The 22,616-nt window shown below is 43.3% G+C and overlaps 1 protein-coding gene across 9 annotated transcripts in view; it reads left to right on the top strand.

The window, feature by feature from the left end:
- Positions 1-22,616, top strand: part of lama2 (laminin, alpha 2) — a 364,467-nt gene that overhangs the window by 311,477 nt on the left and 30,374 nt on the right. For all 9 annotated transcript variants that reach the window (XM_056268199.1, XM_056232539.1, XM_056272103.1 and 6 more), the window contains 8 exons: positions 1,796-1,958; positions 8,545-8,755; positions 8,834-8,950; positions 9,024-9,184; positions 15,840-15,978; positions 16,700-16,802; positions 16,899-17,015; positions 22,218-22,400. In XM_056268199.1, the coding sequence (XP_056124174.1) occupies positions 1,796-1,958; positions 8,545-8,755; positions 8,834-8,950; positions 9,024-9,184; positions 15,840-15,978; positions 16,700-16,802; positions 16,899-17,015; positions 22,218-22,400 (1,194 nt within the window). The remainder of the gene's footprint in view (positions 1-1,795; positions 1,959-8,544; positions 8,756-8,833; positions 8,951-9,023; positions 9,185-15,839; positions 15,979-16,699; positions 16,803-16,898; positions 17,016-22,217; positions 22,401-22,616) is intronic.

Raw genomic sequence — 22,616 nt, 5'->3', positions numbered from 1 at the left:
ATTATTTTTATTTAAATTAGAATATGCAGAGAAGCTTGCTTGCTCTTTTTCCCCCCTCCCGTTTGATTGAGGTTTTTATTTCTGAATCTAATTTAATTTGATTAGAGAACATTAACTGTGCTCAGTTTAATTTGAACTTCTTTAAATCAACCTGCTGTGAAAAGTGGAAAGAAACACGTGGCAAAGTTGTTTGCTATATATTAGGGCTGTCAAGCGATTAAAATGTGTAATTAATTAATTAAACAATGTCGCGATTAATTAATCGCAAATTAATTGTGAAATCAAATTTGGCTGAGAAATTACCCCAAAAGATGATTTAAAGTCATGAGAAAAGCATCAAATACATTACAAAAAGTAGGCTTCAACGGCCAAGACGGTGATTAATGATATTAAATAATTTTCATTTTTGGGTGAGCTATACCTTTAATGGGTTTTTTTATTAATATGAAAATAAGAAAATATATATAATTAAATGATACTCTAAATAAGACAGACATGTCTAAATGAGTAAGTCATTGAATCATTGGTTCATCCGATTCATTCACTCAAAACCTTTAGAGACGCACAACAATTCTGCTCTGGCTATATATTTCATATTTCCGTTTGCAAAATTGAGCAAAAACAGACAATATTGTGTCTAAAATAAGATAATACTAACTTCTTATTTATTGAACTGGTATTAAATCAATCTCACATTTGACTCGTGCTGTTCGGGACAAAACAGCACTCGTGTGATATTGCCCTCTTTACTCATGTGATGTTGTTTAACTTTATCATGAAATACATATGAGACTAAATTACAGTGCAGAATGGCTCAGCATTATCCTGAATATTATATAAGCATTCATTTCATGTGTCATTGACCGATATATATACGAGATGCCCGTTCAGCAAGCGATTGCTGATGTGTTCGTTATAACGACAACATCTGCTTCTTGTGTATCCTGTTTGTAGCAAATACAAATATCATACATCTGAAGCAATAACTAAATACTGAGCCTATTGCGCTCTTTACTCGTGTGATATTGTTTATTGCGTATTATATTTTTATTGTTTCGCACTCTGTAGAGGACGCATGCGCAGTTACTTTCCACACAGAAACTCAATTCTGACACCCCATTGAACGCGCTGCTCATATGTACTTTATTTTTGGTTGAAATAATAATTTAAGTGTGTAATTTTTCATTTTCATTTAAATTTGTAATTAAAATAAATAAAAATAAATGTATTTTAAAATGTAGATTTACAGCCTTGCGTTATTGTGTAGTGAAAATAACCCCAAAGCACCAGCTAGTTGTCCAACCTCCGCTAATACTGTTAAACGCCAGTCCCGTGACTGCACTGACCTGAACATGCAGCTCAACAGAGGAGGGAGCCTCAAGGATGATGATCCAGGTAAATGTGTGCAAATGTATAGGGCCCCATTCCTATATTTTACCCAAATCACTAAATCCGCCCCTGCTCTCGGGAGCACGTGTAATCGCCACATCTGATTGATTTTCCCGTAGAGTCCTTCACTTAAATATCAGTCTACAGGCTTTCATAGACAACCTAGGAAGTCAGGGAAGGTCTCGTATTTTAAGTGTTGCTACAAGCTGTTCACACATTTACAATACAAAAAATTCTTCCATATAGCCACTTTTTTTTTTTTTTTTTTTTTTTTTACATTTTAATTTATTTCAGTTCAAATTTATTCCATTTGAAGTGACAAAGGATTTTATGGTTTTAGGTTTAGTTAACTATAATAACCCTGATGTTATGTCCCTGCTGCTCATGTGTGTGTGTGTTTGTCCAGCTTTACGGGACAAAGCACGTGAGCTGAACGCGACTCTGGGCGTGAGGGACGGGGCTCCAGAGAAGAGTGTGAACGAGATGAATGATGAGATTCAAGCCATGCTTGCAGAACTACGCAAACGACAGCTCTCCGGCAAGAAAAACATTGCTGATGAAGAACTGGGGTAACACACACACACACACACACACACACACACACACAGATGTGGTGGCAATAAGCTTCCCTGCCACCAACACCTTCCTTTGCAACATTGCTGCAGATTTATTTCACTTCCTGTATATGTATATAAAAAAAATCAATCATGACAACACTCAGAATAGTATTGGCATGTTACTGAAAATGGCAATGTTAATTTATTTGGTCTTGCCGGACTTCGTTGCTGCTGCTGTGAAGCAATTATAATCCAGGCAGGTGGAGCTGGGCAGGTGGAGGGGTTCAGAGGAGCTCTGATAGCGCAGCAGGACTAGCTTACAGCAAACACTGAACCAGACTATTTAAATACTGAGCAAGCAATCTCATTGGCTACAGAATCAGGAGAGGCCAATCAGTGTTATATATATATATATATATAACACATCATTATCTATTTAGCACAGCTGATTGGTTGTGGTTGCATCAGCGGCCAATGATCTGCGGCTCAACATTCAGACAGAGACCGGTGTGTTGCTGTTAGCAGTACAGCGCTCTCTCAGAAGCCCTCCCTCTTCCCCAGCTCCACCTGTGTAGATCTGCGACGGGTTAAATCATGTCTGTCACATGTGCAGCAGCAGCGCTCTCTCAGAAGCCCTCCCTCTTCCCCAGCTCCACCTGTGTAGATCTGCGACGGGTTAAATCATGTCTGTCACATGTGCAGCAGCAGCGCTCTCTCAGAAGCCCTCCCTCTTCCCCAGCTCCACCTGTGTAGATCTGCGACGGGTTAAAGCATGTCTGTCACATGTGCAGCAGCAGCGCTCTCTCAGAAGCCCTCCCTCTTCCCCAGCTCCACCTGTGTAGATCTGCGACGGGTTAAATCATGTCTGTCACATGTGCAGCAGCAGCGCTCTCTCAGAAGCCCTCCCTCTTCTCCAGCTCCACCTGTGTAGATCTGCGACGGGTTAAATCATGTCTGTCACATGTGCAGCAGCAGCGCTCTCTCAGAAGCCCTCCCTCTTCCCCAACTCCACCTGTGTAGATCTGCGGCGGGTTAAATCATGTCTGTCACATGTGCAGCAGCAGCGCTCTCTCAGAAGCCCTCCCTCTTCCCCAACTCCACCTGTGTAGATCTGCGACGGGTTAAATCATGTCTGTCACATGTGCAGCAGCAGCGCTCTCTCAGAAGCCCTCCCTCTTCCCCAGCTCCACCTGTGTAGATCTGCGACGGGTTAAATCATGTCTGTCACATGTGCAGCAGCAGCGCTCTCTCAGAAGCCCTCCCTCTTCTCCAGCTCCACCTGTGTAGATCTGCGACGGGTTAAATCATGTCTGTCACATGTGCAGCAGCAGCGCTCTCTCAGAAGCCCTCCCTCTCCCCCAGCTCCACCTGTGTAGATCTGTGACGGGTTAAAGCATGTCTGTCACATGTGCAGCAGCAGCGCTCTCTCAGAAGCCCTCCCTCTTCCCCAGCTCCACCTGTGTAGATCTGCGGCGGGTTAAATCATGTCTGTCACGTGTGCAGCAGCAGCGCTCTCTCAGAAGCCCTCCCTCTTCCCCAGTTCCACCTGTGTAGATCTGCGACGGGTTAAATCATGTCTGTCACATGTGCAGCAGCAGCGCTCTCTCAGAAGCCCTCCCTCTTCTCCAGCTCCACCTGTGTAGATCTGCGACGGGTTAAATCATGTCTGTCACATGTGCAGCAGCGGCGCTCTCTCAGAAGCCCTTCCTCTTGCCCAGCTCCACCTGTGTAGATCTGTGACGGGTTAAATCATGTCTGTCACATGTGCAGCAGCGGCGCTCTCTCTTGAAGCCCTCCCTCTTCCCCAGCTCCACCTGTGTAGATCTGCGACGGGTTAAATCATGTCTGTCACATGTGCAGCAGCAGCGCTCTCTCTTGAAGCCCTCCCTCTTCCCCTGCTCCACCTGTGTAGATCTGTGACGGGTTAAATCATGTCTGTCACATGTGCAGCAGCAGCGCTCTCTCAGAAGCCCTCCCTCTTCCCCTGCTCCACCTGTGTAGATCTGTGACGGGTTAAATCATGTCTGTCACATGTGCAGCAGCAGCGCTCTCTCAGAAGCCCTCCCTCTTCCCCTGCTCCACCTGTGTAGATCTGCGACGGGTTAAATCATGTCTGTCACATGCGCAGCAGCAGCGCTCTCTCAGAAGCCCTCCCTCTTCCCCAGCTCCACCTGTGTAGATCTGTGACGGGTTAAATCATGTCTGTCACATGTGCAGCAGCAGCGCTCTCTCAGAAGCCCTCCCTCTTTCCCAGCTCCACCTGTGTAGATCTGCAACGGGTTAAATCATGTCTGTCACATGTGCAGCAGCAGCGCTCTCTCAGAAGCCCTCCCTCTTCCCCTGCTCCACCTGTGTAGATCTGTGACGGGTTAAATCATGTCTGTCACATGTGCAGCAGCAGCGCTCTCTCAGAAGCCCTCCCTCTTCCCCAGCTCCACCTGTGTAGATCTGCAACGGGTTAAATCATGTCTGTCACATGTGCAGCAGCAGCGCTCTCTCAGAAGCCCTCCCTCTTCCCCTGCTCCACCTGTGTAGATCTGTGACGGGTTAAAGCATGTCTGTCACATATGCAGCAGCAGTGCTCTCTCAGAAGCCCTCCCTCTTCCCCAGCTCCACCTGTGTAGATCTGCAACGGGTTAAATCATGTCTGTCACATGTGCAGCAGCAGCGCTCTCTCAGAAGCCCTCCCTCTTCCCCAGCTCCACCTGTGTAGATCTGCGACGGGTTAAATCATATCTGTCACATGTGCAGCAGCAGCGCTCTCTCAGAAGCCCTCCCTCTCCCCCAGCTCCACCTGTGTAGATCTGTGACGGGTTAAAGCATGTCTGTCACATGTGCAGCAGCAGCGCTCTCTCAGAAGCCCTCCCTCTTCCCCAGCTCCACCTGTGTAGATCTGCGGCGGATTAAAGCATGTCTGTCACATGTGCAGCAGCAGCGCTCTCTCAGAAGCCCTCCCTCTTCCCCAGCTCCACCTGTGTAGATCTGTGACGGGTTAAAGCATGTCTGTCACATGTGCAGCAGCAGCGCTCTCTCAGAAGCCCTCCCTCTCCCCCAGCTCCACCTGTGTAGATCTGTGACGGGTTAAAGCATGTCTGTCACATGTGCAGCAGCAGCGCTCTCTCAGAAGCCCTCCCTCTTCCCCAGCTCCACCTGTGTAGATCTGTGACGGGTTAAAGCATGTCTGTCACATGTGCAGCAGCAGCGCTCTCTCAGAAGCCCTCCCTCTTCCCCAGCTCCACCTGTGTAGATCTGTGACGGGTTAAAGCATGTCTGTCACATGTGCAGCAGCAGCGCTCTCTCAGAAGCCCTCCCTCTTCCCCAGCTCCATCTGTGTAGATCTGCGACGGGTTAAAGCATGTCTGTCACATGTGCAGCAGCAGCGCTCTCTCAGAAGCCCTTCCTCTTCCCCAGTTCCACCTGTGTAGATCTGCGGCGGGTTAAATCATGTCTGTCACGTGTGCAGCAGCAGCGCTCTCTCAGAAGCCCTCCCTCTCCCCCAACTCCACCTGTGTAGATCTGCGACGGGTTAAAGCATGTCTGTCACATGTGCAGCAGCAGCGCTCTCTCAGAAGCCCTCCCTCTTCCCCAGTTCCACCTGTGTAGATCTGCGGCGGGTTAAATCATGTCTGTCACGTGTGCAGCAGCAGCGCTCTCTCAGAAGCCCTCCCTCTTCCCCAGCTCCACCTGTGTAGATCTGCGACGGGTTAAATCATGTCTGTCACATGTGCAGCAGCAGCGCTCTCTCAGAAGCCCTCCCTCTTCCCCAGTTCCACCTGTGTAGATCTGCGACAGGTTAAATCATGTCTGTCACATGTGCAGCAGCAGCGCTCTCTCAGAAGCCCTCCCTCTCCCCCAACTCCACCTGTGTAGATCTGCGACGGGTTAAAGCATGTCTGTCACATGTGCAGCAGCAGCGCTCTCTCAGAAGCCCTCCCTCTTCCCCAGTTCCACCTGTGTAGATCTGCGGCGGGTTAAATCATGTCTGTCACGTGTGCAGCAGCAGCGCTCTCTCAGAAGCCCTCCCTCTTCCCCAGCTCCACCTGTGTAGATCTGCGGCGGGTTAAATCATGTCTGTCACGTGTGCAGCAGCAGCGCTCTCTCAGAAGCCCTCCCTCTTCCCCAACTCCACCTGTGTAGATCTGTGACGGGTTAAAGCATGTCTGTCACATGTGCAGCAGCAGCGCTCTCTCAGAAGCCCTCCCTCTTCCCCAGGTCCACCTGTGTAGATCTGCGACGGGTTAAATCATGTCTGTCACATGTGCAGCAGCAGCGCTCTCTCAGAAGCCCTCTCTCTTCCCCAGCTCCACCTGTGTAGATCTGCGACGGGTTAAATCATGTCTGTCACATGTGCAGCAGCAGCGCTCTCTCAGAAGCCCTCCCTCTTCCCCAGTTCCACCTGTGTAGATCTGCGGCGGGTTAAATCATGTCTGTCACGTGTGCAGCAGCAGCGCTCTCTCAGAAGCCCTCCCTCTTCCCCAGCTCCACCTGTGTAGATCTGCGACGGGTTAAATCATGTCTGTCACATGTGCAGCAGCAGCGCTCTCTCAGAAGCCCTCCCTCTTCCCCAGTTCCACCTGTGTAGATCTGCGACAGGTTAAATCATGTCTGTCACATGTGCAGCAGCAGCGCTCTCTCAGAAGCCCTCCCTCTTCCCCAACTCCACCTGTGTAGATCTGCGACAGGTTAAATCATGTCTGTCACGTGTGCAGCAGCAGCGCTCTCTCAGAAGCCCTCCCTCTTCCCCAACTCCACCTGTGTAGATCTGTGACGGGTTAAAGCATGTCTGTCACATGTGCAGCAGCAGCGCTCTCTCAGAAGCCCTCCCTCTTCCCCAACTCCACCTGTGTAGATCTGCGACGGGTTAAAGCATGTCTGTCACATGTGCAGCAGCAGCGCTCTCTCAGAAGCCCTCCCTCTTCCCCAGCTCCACCTGTGTAGATCTGCGACGGGTTAAAGCATGTCTGTCACATGTGCAGCAGCAGCGCTCTCTCAGAAGCCCTCCCTCTTCCCCAGCTCCACCTGTGTAGATCTGCGACGGGTTAAATCATGTCTGTCACGTGTGCAGCAGCAGCGCTCTCTCAGAAGCCCTCCCTCTTCCCCAACTCCACCTGTGTAGATCTGCGACGGGTTAAAGCATGTCTGGCAGCAGCAGCAGCATGTCTCACAGGCTCACAGTAATATCTGTGAGTGTATCGGCAGTAGCAAGTCTCCGTACTTGTGCAGCAGATCTATTCCACCAAGACCAAATACATTAACATTGCCATATCCATCGCCATCCCAATGAGCTCACTTTCACGTCTTCTTGTCAAGGCTTAAACTTTTGTGACGATGTAGCGCTGGCCCATCAATTGTCTCGAGCGTCGTTCATGTTTGTTCACGTTCATGCATTGTTGAAATTCATAAAAAAGTTACCTACCAATATATATGATGTCACAACTGTACTTTAATTTTTTTTCAATAAAGGAAAAATCATACAGTTTCGAGGTTGTGAATATTAAGTTCTCACACCAAACAGCATTGTGATTTGTTGCAAGCGTACTATTCATATGTAAAGATCACATATTCATATTCAAATACCACAACAAACCTCTTACATAAAGAGCAAATTCTGCCAAACAGCTGCGGATGAGGGTCGGATTATTGTGTTGGTGGCATTATGTTTCTCAGTCGTATTTTGTGGTTCATTGGATCACAGCTCAAATTAAGAAAGTTTCTCTTTCTTATGTAAAATCTTAATGAACTAATTAAAAATTGCCTGCGGTTGGGCAGGGGAGGAATATTATTCCAGCCTAATCAAATTACTTCTATAATGGATTCCTCTGTGTGTATGGCTGTGAGAGAACAGAGAGAGACACCTAGAGGAGGACAGTGGGAATGAGTCCAGATTAAACCAGTCGAGGAGCTTCAGCTTGTCTGGGTCGTGGCGCTCTTGCAGGGACACGGGTTTAATGTCTCCTCAGAGATCTCTGTTCACCTTGCACAAGACAAAATTTGTCCCAAAAATGCAATATTCAGCTCTGATTGTGGTATCTTCATCCAGGATTATAGCAGATCAAAACAAAAACAAAAATGTCATTTTTTATTCAACCACATATCGTTCCAAAACTGAATTACTTGCTTTTTTTTTTTTCAGTGGAACAAGGAAAATATTTATTTGATCAAAAATACAGGGCAAAACAATAATATTGTGAAATAGCTTTACAATTTAAAATAGCTGTTTTCTATGTAAATATATATATTGTAGAGTGTAATTTATTCCTGTGACCGAAGCTGAATTTTCTGCATAATTACTCAAGACTTTTCTTGCTGAAAACAGCTTAATATTTTTGTGGAAAGCGTGATTCATTTTTCAGGATTCTTTGATGAACAGAAAGTTCAAGAAATCAGCATTTATTTGAAATGGAAAACTGTCATAACATTATAAATGTCTTTACTGTCACTTATGATCAATTAAAAGTACTAATTTATTTCAAAAGTACCCATGACGTTTGAACAGCCGTGTCCCGGTCCTTCTGTCTAGTGTTTTACAGGGTTTTCTTGAGTCATGAGTCACAGACAAGCAGAGAACGAAACGCGCTCTGGTTCTCTATCTCTATAGGGCCGCTGAGGCTCTTCTGGCTCGAGTGAAGCGTTTGTTTGGAGATCCACACCAGGCCACAGAGGACCTGAAGAAGGAGGTCAGTGATAAGATGGGCGATTACAGGCAGAAACTGGAGGAAGCTCAGGATCTGCTGAGGGACGCGCACAACAAAACCAAACAGGCAGAGGGTCTGGCTAATACCAACCAGCTGAACCTCGACCGCCTGCAGGTGCACAGATACACACACGCTTAAACTTATGAAGCGCTGCGTGTCTAAAGTCTAAAGTGCTTCGCTATGTTCGTGCAGGGAAAGAGGGACGTGGCCAGGAAAAAGAAAAAGGAAATGGAGGGGATTTTGGCGGAAGGAGAGAAGATGCTGGACGAAGCTAACGCTCTGTCCGACAGCATCAACCAGGGCAAAGAGGTCAGTTTCATGCTAACACACGACAGAACTGCCACACGAGCATGAGTGATGTGTGACTGGCTGGTGTGTGTAGGAGCTGGAGGAGATGCAGAAGGAGCTGGGGCCGCTGCACGATAAGCTGGATTTGAAGGTGGCGCGGTTGGGTCGCGGTCTGGACGACTCCGTCCCGGATCTGCTGATGAGAGCGGAGGATCACGCTGGCCAGCTCAACGAGTCCGCTGCCATACTCGACAGGTGTGTGTGTGTGTGTGATGGGTGTGTGTGTGTGTGTGTGTGTGTGTGTGTGTGTGTGTGTGTGTGTGTGTGTGTGTGTGTGTGTGTGTGTGTGTGTGTGTGTGTGTGTGTGTGTGTGTGTGTGTGTGTGTGTGTGTGTGTGTGTGTGTGTGTGATGGGTGGGTTTAGAGGAGGGTTAGTGTAGGGGGAGTGAATATACAGTTTGTACAGTATGAAAACAATTACGTCTATGGTATGTCCTCACAAGTATAGCAAAACAAACGTGTGTGTGTGTGTGTGTGTGTGTGTGTGTGTGTGTGTGTGTGTGTGTGTGTGTGTGTGTGTGTGTGTGTGTGTGTGTGTGTGTGTGTGTGTGTGAGAGAGAAAGAAAGAGAGAGCATGTGTGTGTGTGTAAACATTGTATTGTAAATAAACATTGAATTGTATTGTAAGAAAACCTCAAGAAAATAAGTTAATTAAACTGAATTAATTGGTTTTAACCCTCTGGGGTCTGAGGTGTTTTCAGGGTCCTTGAGATGTTTTGGCATGCTCTGACATTTCTGCTTTTTTCAGTTGCTTATAAACATATTAATTGCACAGGTGAAATTACACTCTATATAGCACACACAGGGCTACCATAATATGTGAACAACATGTTAATACATGTTTGTATTGTTGAGAGAATATTGTTTATGCGTGGTTATTGAAAAAACTAAAAAATAAAGTTTCTAATATAAGGCCACAAATAACATACTAAATATCTGTCCACAAGACTTTTGACTAGTGGATGTTGTTGCCTAGAGTTTTTGCTTCGAATTGATCTGAAAATCATTCTGCCTAATCATCTACATAAAACAATAGATTGTTTTAAATTGTGAAAAACATTTTTTTGTTTGCAAAGGCAATATGCGGATGGGCGGAACGGCCCAACCCCCTCATGAATAATTAGGCAGTTCTCACCTGAGCAGACTGCATACTAATGAGCCTTTCATTCAGGGGTGTCACACAAGAAAGAATGCAAGGACAATATATATTTAAATAAATAAATATTTATACACACACACACACACACACATATATATATATATATATATATACACTACCGTTCAAAAGTTTGTTTTTTATTTTTTGGAGGAAAGAAATCAATACTTTTATTTATCAAGGAATAATTAATTTGATCGAAAGTGACAGTAAAGACATTTATAATGTTACAAAAGATTCTAACCCTAACCCTATTAATCAAAGAATCCCAAAAAAAAAAAAAAAAAAACTGTACAACTGACTTGAAGAAATGAAGAATGCAAGGACAATATATATATAAATAAATAAATATTTATACACACACACACACACACATATATATATATGTATATATATATATATACAAACAATCAAAATATAAATGAAAGCCAAAAGCACATTTTTAGTCACACCTTTTAGCCATCCACCGCGGTAAAAATAAACCAGTCGCATTTCAAAGTCGTACGCGAAATGACCGCCAGATGGCGCAAAGGGACATTTAGCAAAACGTAAGTGGGGCTAATGTCTATTAACAGTAGCCTATAAGGATGAAATACTACAAGTTATGGTAATTTCCAAATAAGCCTACAACAAATTGTTGGTATAATCTATATAAGATATAATCTTTTAAAACTGTAAAAGGCTAAACACTCACAGGCTAAAGTCAAGACAAAACGTTTTCTCGCTCATGTGAGAAACAGACGTTTAGGTATTTCTCAGTGAGAAAATTCATAGCCGAGCGGTAGAACATACGGTTCATCACCAAGATGACACGGGTTCAAATCCCGCACAAGCATGGTCTTCTGTAAATTTTATATTTATTTAGATTTGTCTAGCTCTAAAACTCTGTTACACCATACAGTTTTTTGCTTATATTTATAAAATACAATTATCATGCATTTCCATTTTAGACTAAGGAACAAAATAGTATCCAACAGAACGACTTTGCATCTGTATAATAATAGGCTACCAATCGTAATTTAAAAAGCAGTTCTGTAAAAAAAAAATTATATATAGCCTATATAGGCTATATATTTTTTTTTATTTGATTCCAGGCTCTCACGCCACACCCCCGATTTCTCCCGCTGAAGTGTCAACCCGGTCGGTCAAATTCCTGAAAGATATAGTTTATCTATAGATCTACCTGTTGAGCCACTCGTGATCGACTAGTTATACCGCAAATTAGTTCAAATATCCCGTAATCTATCTAGAGCGAGCGTGCATGCGAGACAGATTGTGCTCCAAACCGTGCGCGCGCATGGCAGAGAGGTCTGTTCCCTACAACCTAGAGTTTTTAAAAACATGGTTTTAAGTAAAGTGTGATTTGCCAGGGGGGATTGTGATTTCCTTCTGGTCTAAACATCCCTGCTTCTGCTGAATTATTTTAATCCCCACACCCCTCCCTCCACAGCTAATCAATGCTATAGGCTACTTCACCAATATCAAATATATAAAATAGAGATATGCAACAGGCACGTTTAAACGACAAACAATAAAATCAAAACCAGCGTTTCAGTTGTTCATTAGTTCCAGTGGCCTTAATGCATGCACGGCTTTTCAAAATTTCACAAAGCGTGTTGAGATTATTTTGGATGAAATATTGAAGTTTATAATTAAGTGTTTTGGCACACCACGCCGAGTGGCATTTTTCTAAAGTCGGGTTTTATTCTGGCATGGTGAGTTAGTGTTCGACAAACGCGGCGGCGCGTTCATTTAGATTAATTTATTTTTCTCATTATTACAGCTAAAATAACTTAATAGGCGACTCCATAATTTTTTGGTCATACAGATAAGAGTGGAGTAGCTTACATCGTTCAAAACTGTAAACTTGTATTCATATTAGGCTAACGACAAAAACAGTATATCTGTAGTCTCTGTCTCCGGGAACTGCGCGTCACAAAAATGAACCGAAAGCCACTTCAGCTCAGTCACGATAAGAAATCGGCTATGTCTAAAGCCTTTAAATGTCTAAATATTTAGGCTAATAAATGTTATCTGATTATGTAGGCTAATCCATATGTAGCTAAACGAGAGGTACAGAGGATCTACTCAAACATGTAATGTAAGCGCTTCCCAATGAGAAAATGACAAGACAAGGGTGAAAATCTCGCTCTAATTAAATGTAGGCTAAATCGCCCTGAATTAAAATGTAAAAACAGATCAAATAATGTATTTGTCGAAATGTTGCGATATTGTTTCATTTAAGTTCATAATTATTCTATAAATGTTATTTAATTTAGCAGCATTACCACGAAGCACCGTGTTTCGATATTTATTTGAATAATACAAAATAAAAATAAAAACTTAATTCACAAATTGCATGCCTGGTTGTAAGGATCCAAAGATCTTGTAGACTTTAATATTGAGCTGAACATTTTGTTCATGACAACAAATTAACAAGCGTTTTTTCAGATTATATTTAGTTTTGCTTGGAAAAAGCTGCCCCAAACCAGTTTTATTTCATCAATTATTGAAATAATGAAATATTTAGTAATAAACTTTTATGACAGAAATATCACTAGGCTACATGTAATTCCATTTAATTCCTTCATTATCAACACTGTCTAGAATAGCGATTTAAGTGTGAATTGCGACTTCTCTTTGTGTTAAGTCAGCCTCAGACTCGGATAGCCTGTGGGGGGGTTGGAGGGACAGTTGCTGGACAAAGGTGTTAATGTTCCTCTTTCATATGGAGAGTGTCGGATAGCCAGCCTGATGAGCAGGCAAAATTATTGTAAGGATAAATCTGTGTCCAAATGTAGGCCCCATATCTTATTAAATTATAAATATTGTAGTTTATTTATTGTAGCCTATTTAAAGTTTTTTTCACACAAAATTTCAATTAAAGCTATTGTAAGGTGAATTCAACAAGGCATGCTGTGTCTTTGAAGCAACAATTAAAGGCTAAATAATTATCATGCATTGATCATATCATGCATGCGCAGCGAGGGAGACTAAATAAATTTGTTAAAAAGAGATCCATCGCGAGAGAGGCAAAGAAAAACGCATGTTTTTAATTTAATTATGTTTCTTTGGACAATTTTCGTTTTGTACTGTTTTAATTGTTTAATTTAGCTGTAATTTCTTTGGCAATACAAATTTAAAATGTCGCAATAATAAGATTAGCCTAGTGTTTCTTATTTTGCATCGCAAAAGAAATAAACTCTAAACCCGATGCAACCCTGTTTTAAATAAAAAAAACTGTCCCGACACTTTATTTAAACCTTGAAATGTTCGAACTTGGTTTCAAACTTAAGTAATTTTAGTGTTCTTTTACATTACACAATAATTTAGCAGACTAAAGACGTGCTTCTTCATTTTCATTTTCTGATGCAATCGGCTGACAATCTTCCTTCATCAGTTTTTGTCGTTTGTGCAGCGGCTGCGGTTCTACAGGAATGTAGCAAATTTATGTTGTAATGATAATTAAACAAAACTCTTGACTTTAAATAAGTAAACCGTTATAAACAGTTAGCTATTTAAGCATCAAGGTGGTAAAATATAAACGCTGTAGGCCAACATCGATCAACAACATGTATGCTACATTGAGATTCGATCTCGGGTCGAATGAAGCTCCTCGAAGCTCGTGTTGTTGCGTTGATCACTGAGCTACCGTCTGTACGCTGTTTAAGTTGTAAAGCCTCATTGATGTAGCCTAAATGTTTTTATTGCAATGTTTTATGTTGAAATGTTTTCATTATTTATTCAATTACATTTTAGTAGCCTAATTTCAGTATTGTGATTATGAATTATTTTAACTACGTTTCACTTGTTGAATTCATCTGCTACCAGCTTTCAATCGCTCTGAATCAGCGCGGTGCGGCAGCAGATTACGCATTAGAGAGAATAAACCGGAATAAACGAACACTTTTCAGAGTCTATGATTGTAGCGCCTCTTAGCGGTAAAAGGCAGCAAATATACCACACATTTTACCGCCGCGGTGGAACGGCTGATGTGGGCATTGTCATGGCTTGCCGACATTTGCGTTTGAATAGCGCGCGTCCTCCGTGGGCGTATCAGATTAACGCGTAATGAAGTGTAATGAGCTGGGGAAAAAAATACTGACAGCACTCTCTTTTCATACAGATTGCATAAACTGAGAATATTTGTTTTTTATATAAATTACTTCATTTAAAAGAAGAGAATTCAAGCTTCATAAAGAAAAATCTCTCGTGCCTGTGTGACAAGTAATCGCGGAGTTACAGTTAATCTTAGGACGCGTTTCAGAATGGACTTCACTGACAGAGAGAACGCAGAACTCGCATCATGTTTGTTTTTCTTTATTTGGTGAAAAGCACAACACTTTGTTTGTATTGTGAGTATCCACAAAAAAAATAGAAACTTAACAGAATCGATTGATGTACAACATTTGCCTGTATGACAAAAATCGACTGAGTTATTTGAGTCTCTTTTGCACTGATAAGAAAAAAAGCTAGCAGATCACGCCGGCGTGATTGCAGACCCCAGAGGGTTAATTAAAAAAAAATTTGCGAAGTGTGGTACAAGTACAAAAGAAAAAGAAATTGGTACAAGTAAAAAACACAAAACAACAATAATTAGAAACAATAAAAAACAATAAAACACAAGCTGCAAAATAGGTGGAATGCATGAAAGTAATATCATAAAACAGAAAGTCAGGACATATCAAATGCCAAAGAAAATAAACGAGTCTTTAGAGTAGATTTAAAAATAGATCAAGTTGTGGCAGGTCTGAAATGACCCGGGAGATTATTCCATAGTTTACGGCCGATAACAGAAGAGGCACGATCACCTCTGCCGCCGCCTTGAACAATACTGTGTCAAAGGGTCAGAAATCAACGGGCTTCTGGAAAAATGCCAAAATAACCCCAAATTCAAGATATGGGGGAAAAAATGCCACTGCAAAATTAAACTGAATTTACTACAAATGAAATAAATGATAAATAAACAATATTTAAACAATAGAAAGCAATAAACAAATTCATTTCTCTTAACTTGTTTAATCAAGCTGCTTTTGTCAACAAAATGTATTTTAATGTATTTTATTAATTAACAATTATAATCATTACAATATCAAGGGGAATAACCGACAATAATGAATATTGTAATACAATTGCAGCCCTAAACTGTTATGAAGCAAAAAAAAAAAATTCATAATTTATATACTTTATGTGACTATATTTACATTATACAACATAGTGCAATTGTTGTGTAAATACACATATGCCACCTTTACATTTCATAAGGTAATTATTATTAAAATTAAAAATTGCCCTTAGCAAGGAAAAAAAAAATCCCCTGGATATTAATTCCAGGCGGCACATATTTCCTCTTAATGGAGAAGTTAATTTCTGACCGTGCTACTGTACGTTATGAGCTCAGCACACTTTTATCATAGTGCATGATTTACTGACTGAAACATTTGGACATTTTCATCATATGTCCATCATGTGTGTGTGTTTTCTGCTGTAGTAAAGTTGCTCAGTAACTCAGTAAGTGAAGCGCTCGGGTCCGAGTCTGAGAAACACCAGTCATGAGAAAAGAACGATCTAAAATGACATGGTCTCTTCAGCAGACGAGCTTCTATCTCATGTTTGCGTTTGTTAACACTATTGGTCAGGTTTAGTGTAGGTTGTTGTTTTCACCGATCTTAACCTGTGTTTGTGTTTTCTGTAGTATTCTAGCCGAGGCAAAGAACCTGTCCTTCAACGCCACCGCTGCTTTCAAAGCGTACACCAACATCAAGAACTACATCGACGAGGCCGACAAGGTGGCCAAAGAGGCGAAGAAGACCAGCGCAGAGGCTCAACAGCTGGTGAGGAAACACACACACTCATCATGAGTCTCTACACCAGTGGCTGATGAGAGATGCTGTGCGTGGGCAGCAGCAGCAAATTAAAATGCGGTTGTTTTTTTTACTTACACTCATTTTGGAGAGTCTTTTTGCTGCTCTTTTCCATATTGCAACAGTTTATATCCCAACTAATAGCAAACAGGGGGAGTGTCTAGTGATGCTAGAGTTAAAAAAAAACCCAGAAACAATCTTGTTAAACTGCTATAAACAATCCACACCAGTCAGACACTAAATACACCAATCCTCATCCATCAACATGTTTGGTTGTATAAGCGACGCTTTGTGTGTGTAGTGTCTAGAAATCACTAGGTTTGGATCAGAGTTTCAATGGCTGCGTTAAAGCTGTTCAATTCATTTCTATTTGTCCAGCTTCAGAGATCAAAGCTTTCCTCCTGTTCTTCCATCATCATCCCTCTCTCCTGTCGTTCACCCTCCCTCACAGAAAAACGAGGCCAAAAGGTCAAAACTGAACAACGGTGCTTCACACAAGAGTGTCAAAAACGACAATATGCGACAATGTTAAAAATGAGCTTTCAGTGGCACTTTCCATTTCTCTGCATGACAAGTACACACTAATCGTATCACATTCAGCTGAATGACTGGGTTGTGTTATGTTACATGTTGGAAATAGAATAGAATATTAATTTAAAAACACAAATGTTCAAAAATGTTGTGTCTGTAGGCCTCGGGACCCAAAGGATCTCTGAAAGATCAAGCCAAGGCCTCTGTCCAGAAGAGCCACCGCCTGTGGAACGAGGCCAAAGAACTGCAGAATGACGTGAAAGGTGAACATCACTAGAAGATTAATACTGTCCTGCAGATCCTCACTAATGTTCCCACCAAGCCAGAGCAGTATTTATGCCACCTTTTTCTTGTTTCAGAAAATGGAGACAATCTGGGGGCTCTTCAGTCCAGACTGAAAAAAGCCAACAATAAGAACAAAGACTTACAGAAAGGCCTGAACGACACAATGGAGAAACTCAATGCCATCCCTCATGGTGTGTGTGTGTTTGTGTGTGAGTTTGTTCGTGTCTGTGTATGTGTGTGTGTGGGTTGACAGGAAACTAAGACAGTTCTCCAATTGTCATATTTTTCTTGATGTGGTGTGTGTGTGTGTGTCTCTGTGTGTGTGTGTCAGGGTCGTCCTCACCAGCTTGACTGCTGAAAACATTGAATCTGGCACCTTAAACCTCCATAGGGTTTGATGTTTTCTGTTCCTATGGTTACAGCGAGGTGTGTGTTTGTGTGTATGTCACACATTGGACACAGGTGCTATCAGGACCAGGTTATCACTGAGAGCAGTGTGTGTGTGGTAAACCCTACGTAATGAGGAAAAAATTTCCCCTCAAAGATGGCAATATCCTTCTCCTTGTGGGGACATTTTTTTCCGTCCCTATAAGGAAAACAGCTTATAAATCATACTAAATTATGTTTTTTGAAAATGTAAAACTGCATAATGTTATCTGTGATGGGTAGGTTTAGGGGTAGGGTTACTGTAAGGGGAGGGAATATACAGTTATACCTTTCGAGGGAACTCGTGCTGCGTCGAGGACGCTTTGGGAACGCCCCTGTCCTCTGACCGGCGTCAGCTTCTGTGCCTCAGCAAGCGCTCTATGTCAAACTGTGTGTCTCATTTATTGTTGTCTGTAGCGATATTGTGCAGTCACTATGGGTGCTTTCACACCTGCCTCATTTAGTTCGGTTGAATCGCACTAGAGTTCGTTTTCCCCCTTGGTGCGGTTCGTTTGGGCAGGTGGTGAGAACGTGATCCAACCTCGAACAGACCCCACTGCCAAAGAACTGCGCATTTTTGGACTAAACCAGCTGCCGTAGTCAAACAAAACTATTATTTAGATTGTCAATAGCGCTCCCTTTAAGCCATGACTGACTTACGCGTTCTGCACTCTCACTAAAACTCTCATCATAAACACTGGAGTTGTCCGCACTGCACAGTGAATCTCTTATTTATATCGCGTCTAGACTTTGTTGTTTATGAGGGGATTTGCGAAAGGATAAAGCTCCTGCTGATTCTGAACATACATTGTGAGTGAATTCTCCGCGTGTCTGCCGGATCTTCCTCCTCTGTGTTTACTTCCGGGAGTTCTGTTGGGATTTCCCTGCACGTTAATTCTGACCAATCGAAGTGCAGTTGTGGAAATATGTTCAAGACACATCTGGCCAACGAGTGATGTGGATGTTGTCAAGTGACTGCATTTTGGTTCGTTTCATCAACTGATTCGGACCAGAGCAATCAATGTGGTGTGAAAAGGAACCAAAGCGCCTGAAAATGATACAAAGTATACTTTTTCGCCCTTAGTCAGGACCAAATGAACCGAACTACAGGTGTGAAAGCACCCTATATCACATATATCTTCTTCCTCCCGGGGAGAGAGCCCGGTGCACCAGCTATCTAACTCTGAGAAGGTAGATGTTGTGAGCATCGAGGCAGGGGAAGAGGAACTCATGCTGTGTCTAAGTTAAATATTCATTGGCCAGCCGAGAAACAGGACGCTAATCCTAAAAGCAAAATGGACAAGCGTTTTCTGTCTTCCAGTGTTGCACCTCCACCACGGGGCCTTCCATTCTTTCCTGTTTTACATAGATCAAGATCACTCGGCGGTGTCTCCGCGCCTTGGTTATATGGAGGAAGTCTTGGTTCCTCTCCCAGGGTCCTGTGTTAGGAGGTCATTGTCATCGAGTCACTCTCACGATAGACACCTCTTTCACTGGCTGGAGAGCGGTAATGGAAGCCGCTCAGCTCAGGGTCTGTGGAGGAGTCATCATTTTCGTGGCACATAAACTGCCTGGAGATGATGGTGGTCTTTATGGCACTGAAGCACTTCCTCCCAGACCTAAGAGACCATCATGTGCTGGTCCGTTCAGACAACACGTCGTTGTTCTCTTATGTAAATCATCAAGGGTCCCTAGGTCCCAAAACATAGGAGCAGACATCCTGTGGAGACAGGGGCTGAGGCCCGGGGAATGGAGGCGTCACCCTGAGGTGGTGGAGCATATGGGAGGTTTACGGCTTTCTGCTTGGGTTCCTGCTTGGGACCTGGCTGTTGTTTTAGAAGACTTATCTATGGCTCCATTCAAGCCCCTTGATATGGTTTCAGAAAAGTTTCTGATGTTAAAAACAGTCTTCCTTCTAGCTATTTCTTCTCTTAAAAGAGTAGGAGATCCTCAGGTCTAATCGGTATCCCCCACTTGCCTTGAGTTCGCACCGGGGATGGTCAAGGCATTTCTTTACCCTAAAGGTAAACGGGCCTATCGTTTTGCAAGCCTTCTGCCCTCCTCCTTTCAGAGATCAGGACCAGGAAAAGCTCAACAGCTGCCCTGTGGAGGAAATCGGATCAGCTGTTTGTCTGTTTTGGATCACCTAAGAAAGGTATTCCTGCTTCTAAGCAGACAGTCAGCAAGTGGATAGTCCAGGCTATCTCTCTTGCTTACGAGGTCTCTGGTCAGCCTTCACCTTTGGCTGTCAGAGCGCATTCTTCCAGGAGTAGGCCTTAATTTCGGGTGTATTCCTTAAAGAAGTTTGTGATGCTGCGGGTTGATCTTCCCTGCTCACATTCGTGAGGTTTTATAGCCTGGACCTGGACGCTGCCCCAGGTTCTCAAGTGTTTATGTCTTAGTTGTGCCACAGTTTCACACAGAAAGGCACTTGTAAGTAAGGCTTTTGGGTATTATTGTTCCCAAAGCGTCATTAACGCAGCGTCTCGTTCACTTCTCAGAGAACTAGGGTTACAGTCGTAACTTCAGAGGTTCCCTTTGGAGGGAACTTGCGCTGCATCGGCCTGCCATACTTCCTTCATCCCTGTGATTGACTTCGGCTAATAGAAGCTAATGCCGGTCATTTAGGATGTGCTTTTATCCTTTGCTGGTCGTGACGTCAACTGCCCGTGATGTTCCCTCTCACCATTGGACTAGTTGACATACATGCTTCAGACGGAATCACGCGTGAGGGATTGTTTCCTGAGGCAGTTATGGTAATGTGTGCAGCCACAGATCTAGCCCTCCGCTCCACTTAGCAGACGGCCCATGTCATTTGTCGGGAGCGACTGACCCAGGCTATGAGGCTGGGTCTATGTCTGTAGGCTGTAGGCTATTGCCTGTCCTGCAGCCGGTGGCTCAGACTGGGTTATGGCAGAAGTTCCCTGGTAAATATGAGCATGGAAGCTCTCTGGCTTTTAGGGAGCAAGGCTATGGTGTCACAGGAGTGATGATGCTTACAGTATGTCTAACTCTGGGTCGAGGCCCATCGAGTTCTTCAGTGTTTGCCTGACAAGATTGTGCTTGATGACTTCGGGTATTAAAGGGGTTCTATAATGCCCCTTTTTACAAGATGTAAAATAAGTCTCTGATTGTCCCCAGAGTGTGCATGTGAAGTTTTAGCAGAAACGCGCTGTTTTTGTGTGTCTCCCTTTAAATGCAAATGAGCTGCTGCTCCCGGGCCCCTTTCAAGAAGAGGGCGGAGCTTCAAGAGCTTGTGTGTTAGCAGCTCCGATTACCCCAGACACGCACTAAAAATGTCAGAAACTGTTCAGCCTTTTACGTTCAAACCGGAGTCGGAAGTGACAACATCTAGAAAGCAACAGCACATTTCTAAATGGTTAGTTGATGAATTTATGTAGCTGATGTGGAGTTAACCATCTTCAAGTAATTGATTAGCATATTCTGTCATGATAATCTATAAATCGCTCATGTGGGAACTGTTGTAAGATGCCTACAGAGCCAGATAATATGTATAGCTTAGTTTAATTACGGTTATAACTTATGTTGTCATCTTGCATTTATAACATGCTATTGCATTTGTGTTACGTACTGTATTGCAATAAATGTGAAAAGAGGAATGCGAGAGCTTGAGCAGACTCACAAATGTTCTCTACTACAACAACTCTTCCTCTTCTCATCATGTCCTCACCCACTGTTATGTGTTCCCGGGGGCGGGGTTTATGTACATTTTAGGGTTAGTGATGTCACTAACCTGTGAAGTAACTCGTTGTAGTCCCAGTTTGGTTTAGTCCTTAAAAAGAGATTTCTTTAAAAGAAAATATCTCCCTTTGCCTTGAACTTTGGGCGTCGTAACTTTGCAGATGTTGTTTATGCTCAAACAGCAACATTACACACTAACTAAAGTTAAAAAAGTGAAATCATAATCAACCACCCCTTTAACGTCCTCATTTCATCTGCATCTGACACAGTGTCGAAATCTCTCAAAGGCAACATCTTACAAAGCCTGTGCGTCCTCCTTCAGACAGTCTAAAGTTGATGACGTCTAATGCAGGCGCTCTTTTATATGCATGGGTGCTCCATGTAATGTCATAGGACTGCCATCAGCCAATAGGATTGCCGTTATTTTACACATTGTGCTTCAGACACCGGGTCCCTATAGCATCAGTGTGTGACGCAGCAAGACAGCCATATCACCCTGTAGCCCAAGACTGGTTGCCCACTGAAGCTAAGCAGGGCTGAGCCTGGTTAGTACCTGGATGGGAGACCTTCTGAGAAAACCAGGTTGCTGCTGGAAGAGGTGTTAGTGAGGCCAGCAGGGGGCGCTCACCCTGTGGTCTGTGTGGGTCCTAACGCCAGTGTAGTGTTGGAGACACTATATTGTCAACCGTCCTTCGGATGAGACGTTAAACCGAGGTCCTGACTCTCTGTGGTCACAAAAAATCCCAGGATGTCTTTCGAAAGAGTAGGGGTGTAACCCTGGCATCCTGGCCAAATTTGCCCAGTGGCCTCTGTCCATCATGGCCTCCTAATCATCCCCATATATATATACCAATTGGCTTCATCATCTCTGTCTCCTCTCCACCAGTAAGCTGGTGTGTGATGGGCGTTCTGGCACAATATGGCTGCCGTCGCATCATCCAGGTGGAGCTGCACATTGGTGGTGGTTGAGGAGATTCCCCCTTCTATGTAAAGCGCTTTGAGTGCCGAGAAAAGCGCTATATAAATGTAATGAATTATTAAGACCTAAGAAGAGAACGAGAGACTGCATCAGAAGCTGACGCTATAGGTTTACAGATTTAAATTTAGCAAATAATATCATGTTTTTTTTCTTAGATCATGGAGTAAAATATGACCTGTGTGAGATTCCCCCTCATGTAAATGTTTCAGCTTTGTGAAAATGATTTTTGAGATCTGCTAATATTTTCCGCATTTATTTTACATACTTGTTTTGATGATGACTGTAGGTCTGGCAGAAAAGATCCAGGCCACTAAGGTGAAGGCGGCGGAGGCCAACGACACGGCCATAGACGTGCTCAACCGTCTGAAGGACATGAACCTGAACCTGATGGGCTTGAAGAGGAACTACAGCGAACTGGAGAACGACGTCAAGAAAGCCAACAATCTCATCAAAGACCCAGAGAAAAACAGTACGACATCCATCCAACTCCAGCAATATTCTTGCTTGATAGAGACAACAGCTGCATGGATCATGAAGATTTGATTTCTTAATTGAAATGTTTGTTACAAGATCACTTAAATGCTTATTTCGTATTTTTCCCCCCACATTTGATTTTGAACGTCAACAGCAATAAGTATGTATACACAATTTTCTTCTTTCATCTGTGCGAATGGTTTTAAGAGCT

The sequence above is a fragment of the Rhinichthys klamathensis genome, unplaced genomic scaffold (assembly GCF_029890125.1).
Source record: "Rhinichthys klamathensis goyatoka isolate OS25496 unplaced genomic scaffold, OSU_Roscu_1.1 h1tg000001l_1, whole genome shotgun sequence".
Taxonomy (NCBI): Eukaryota; Metazoa; Chordata; class Actinopteri; order Cypriniformes; family Leuciscidae; genus Rhinichthys; species Rhinichthys klamathensis.
This window is presented reverse-complemented; position numbering and strand designations above follow the sequence as displayed.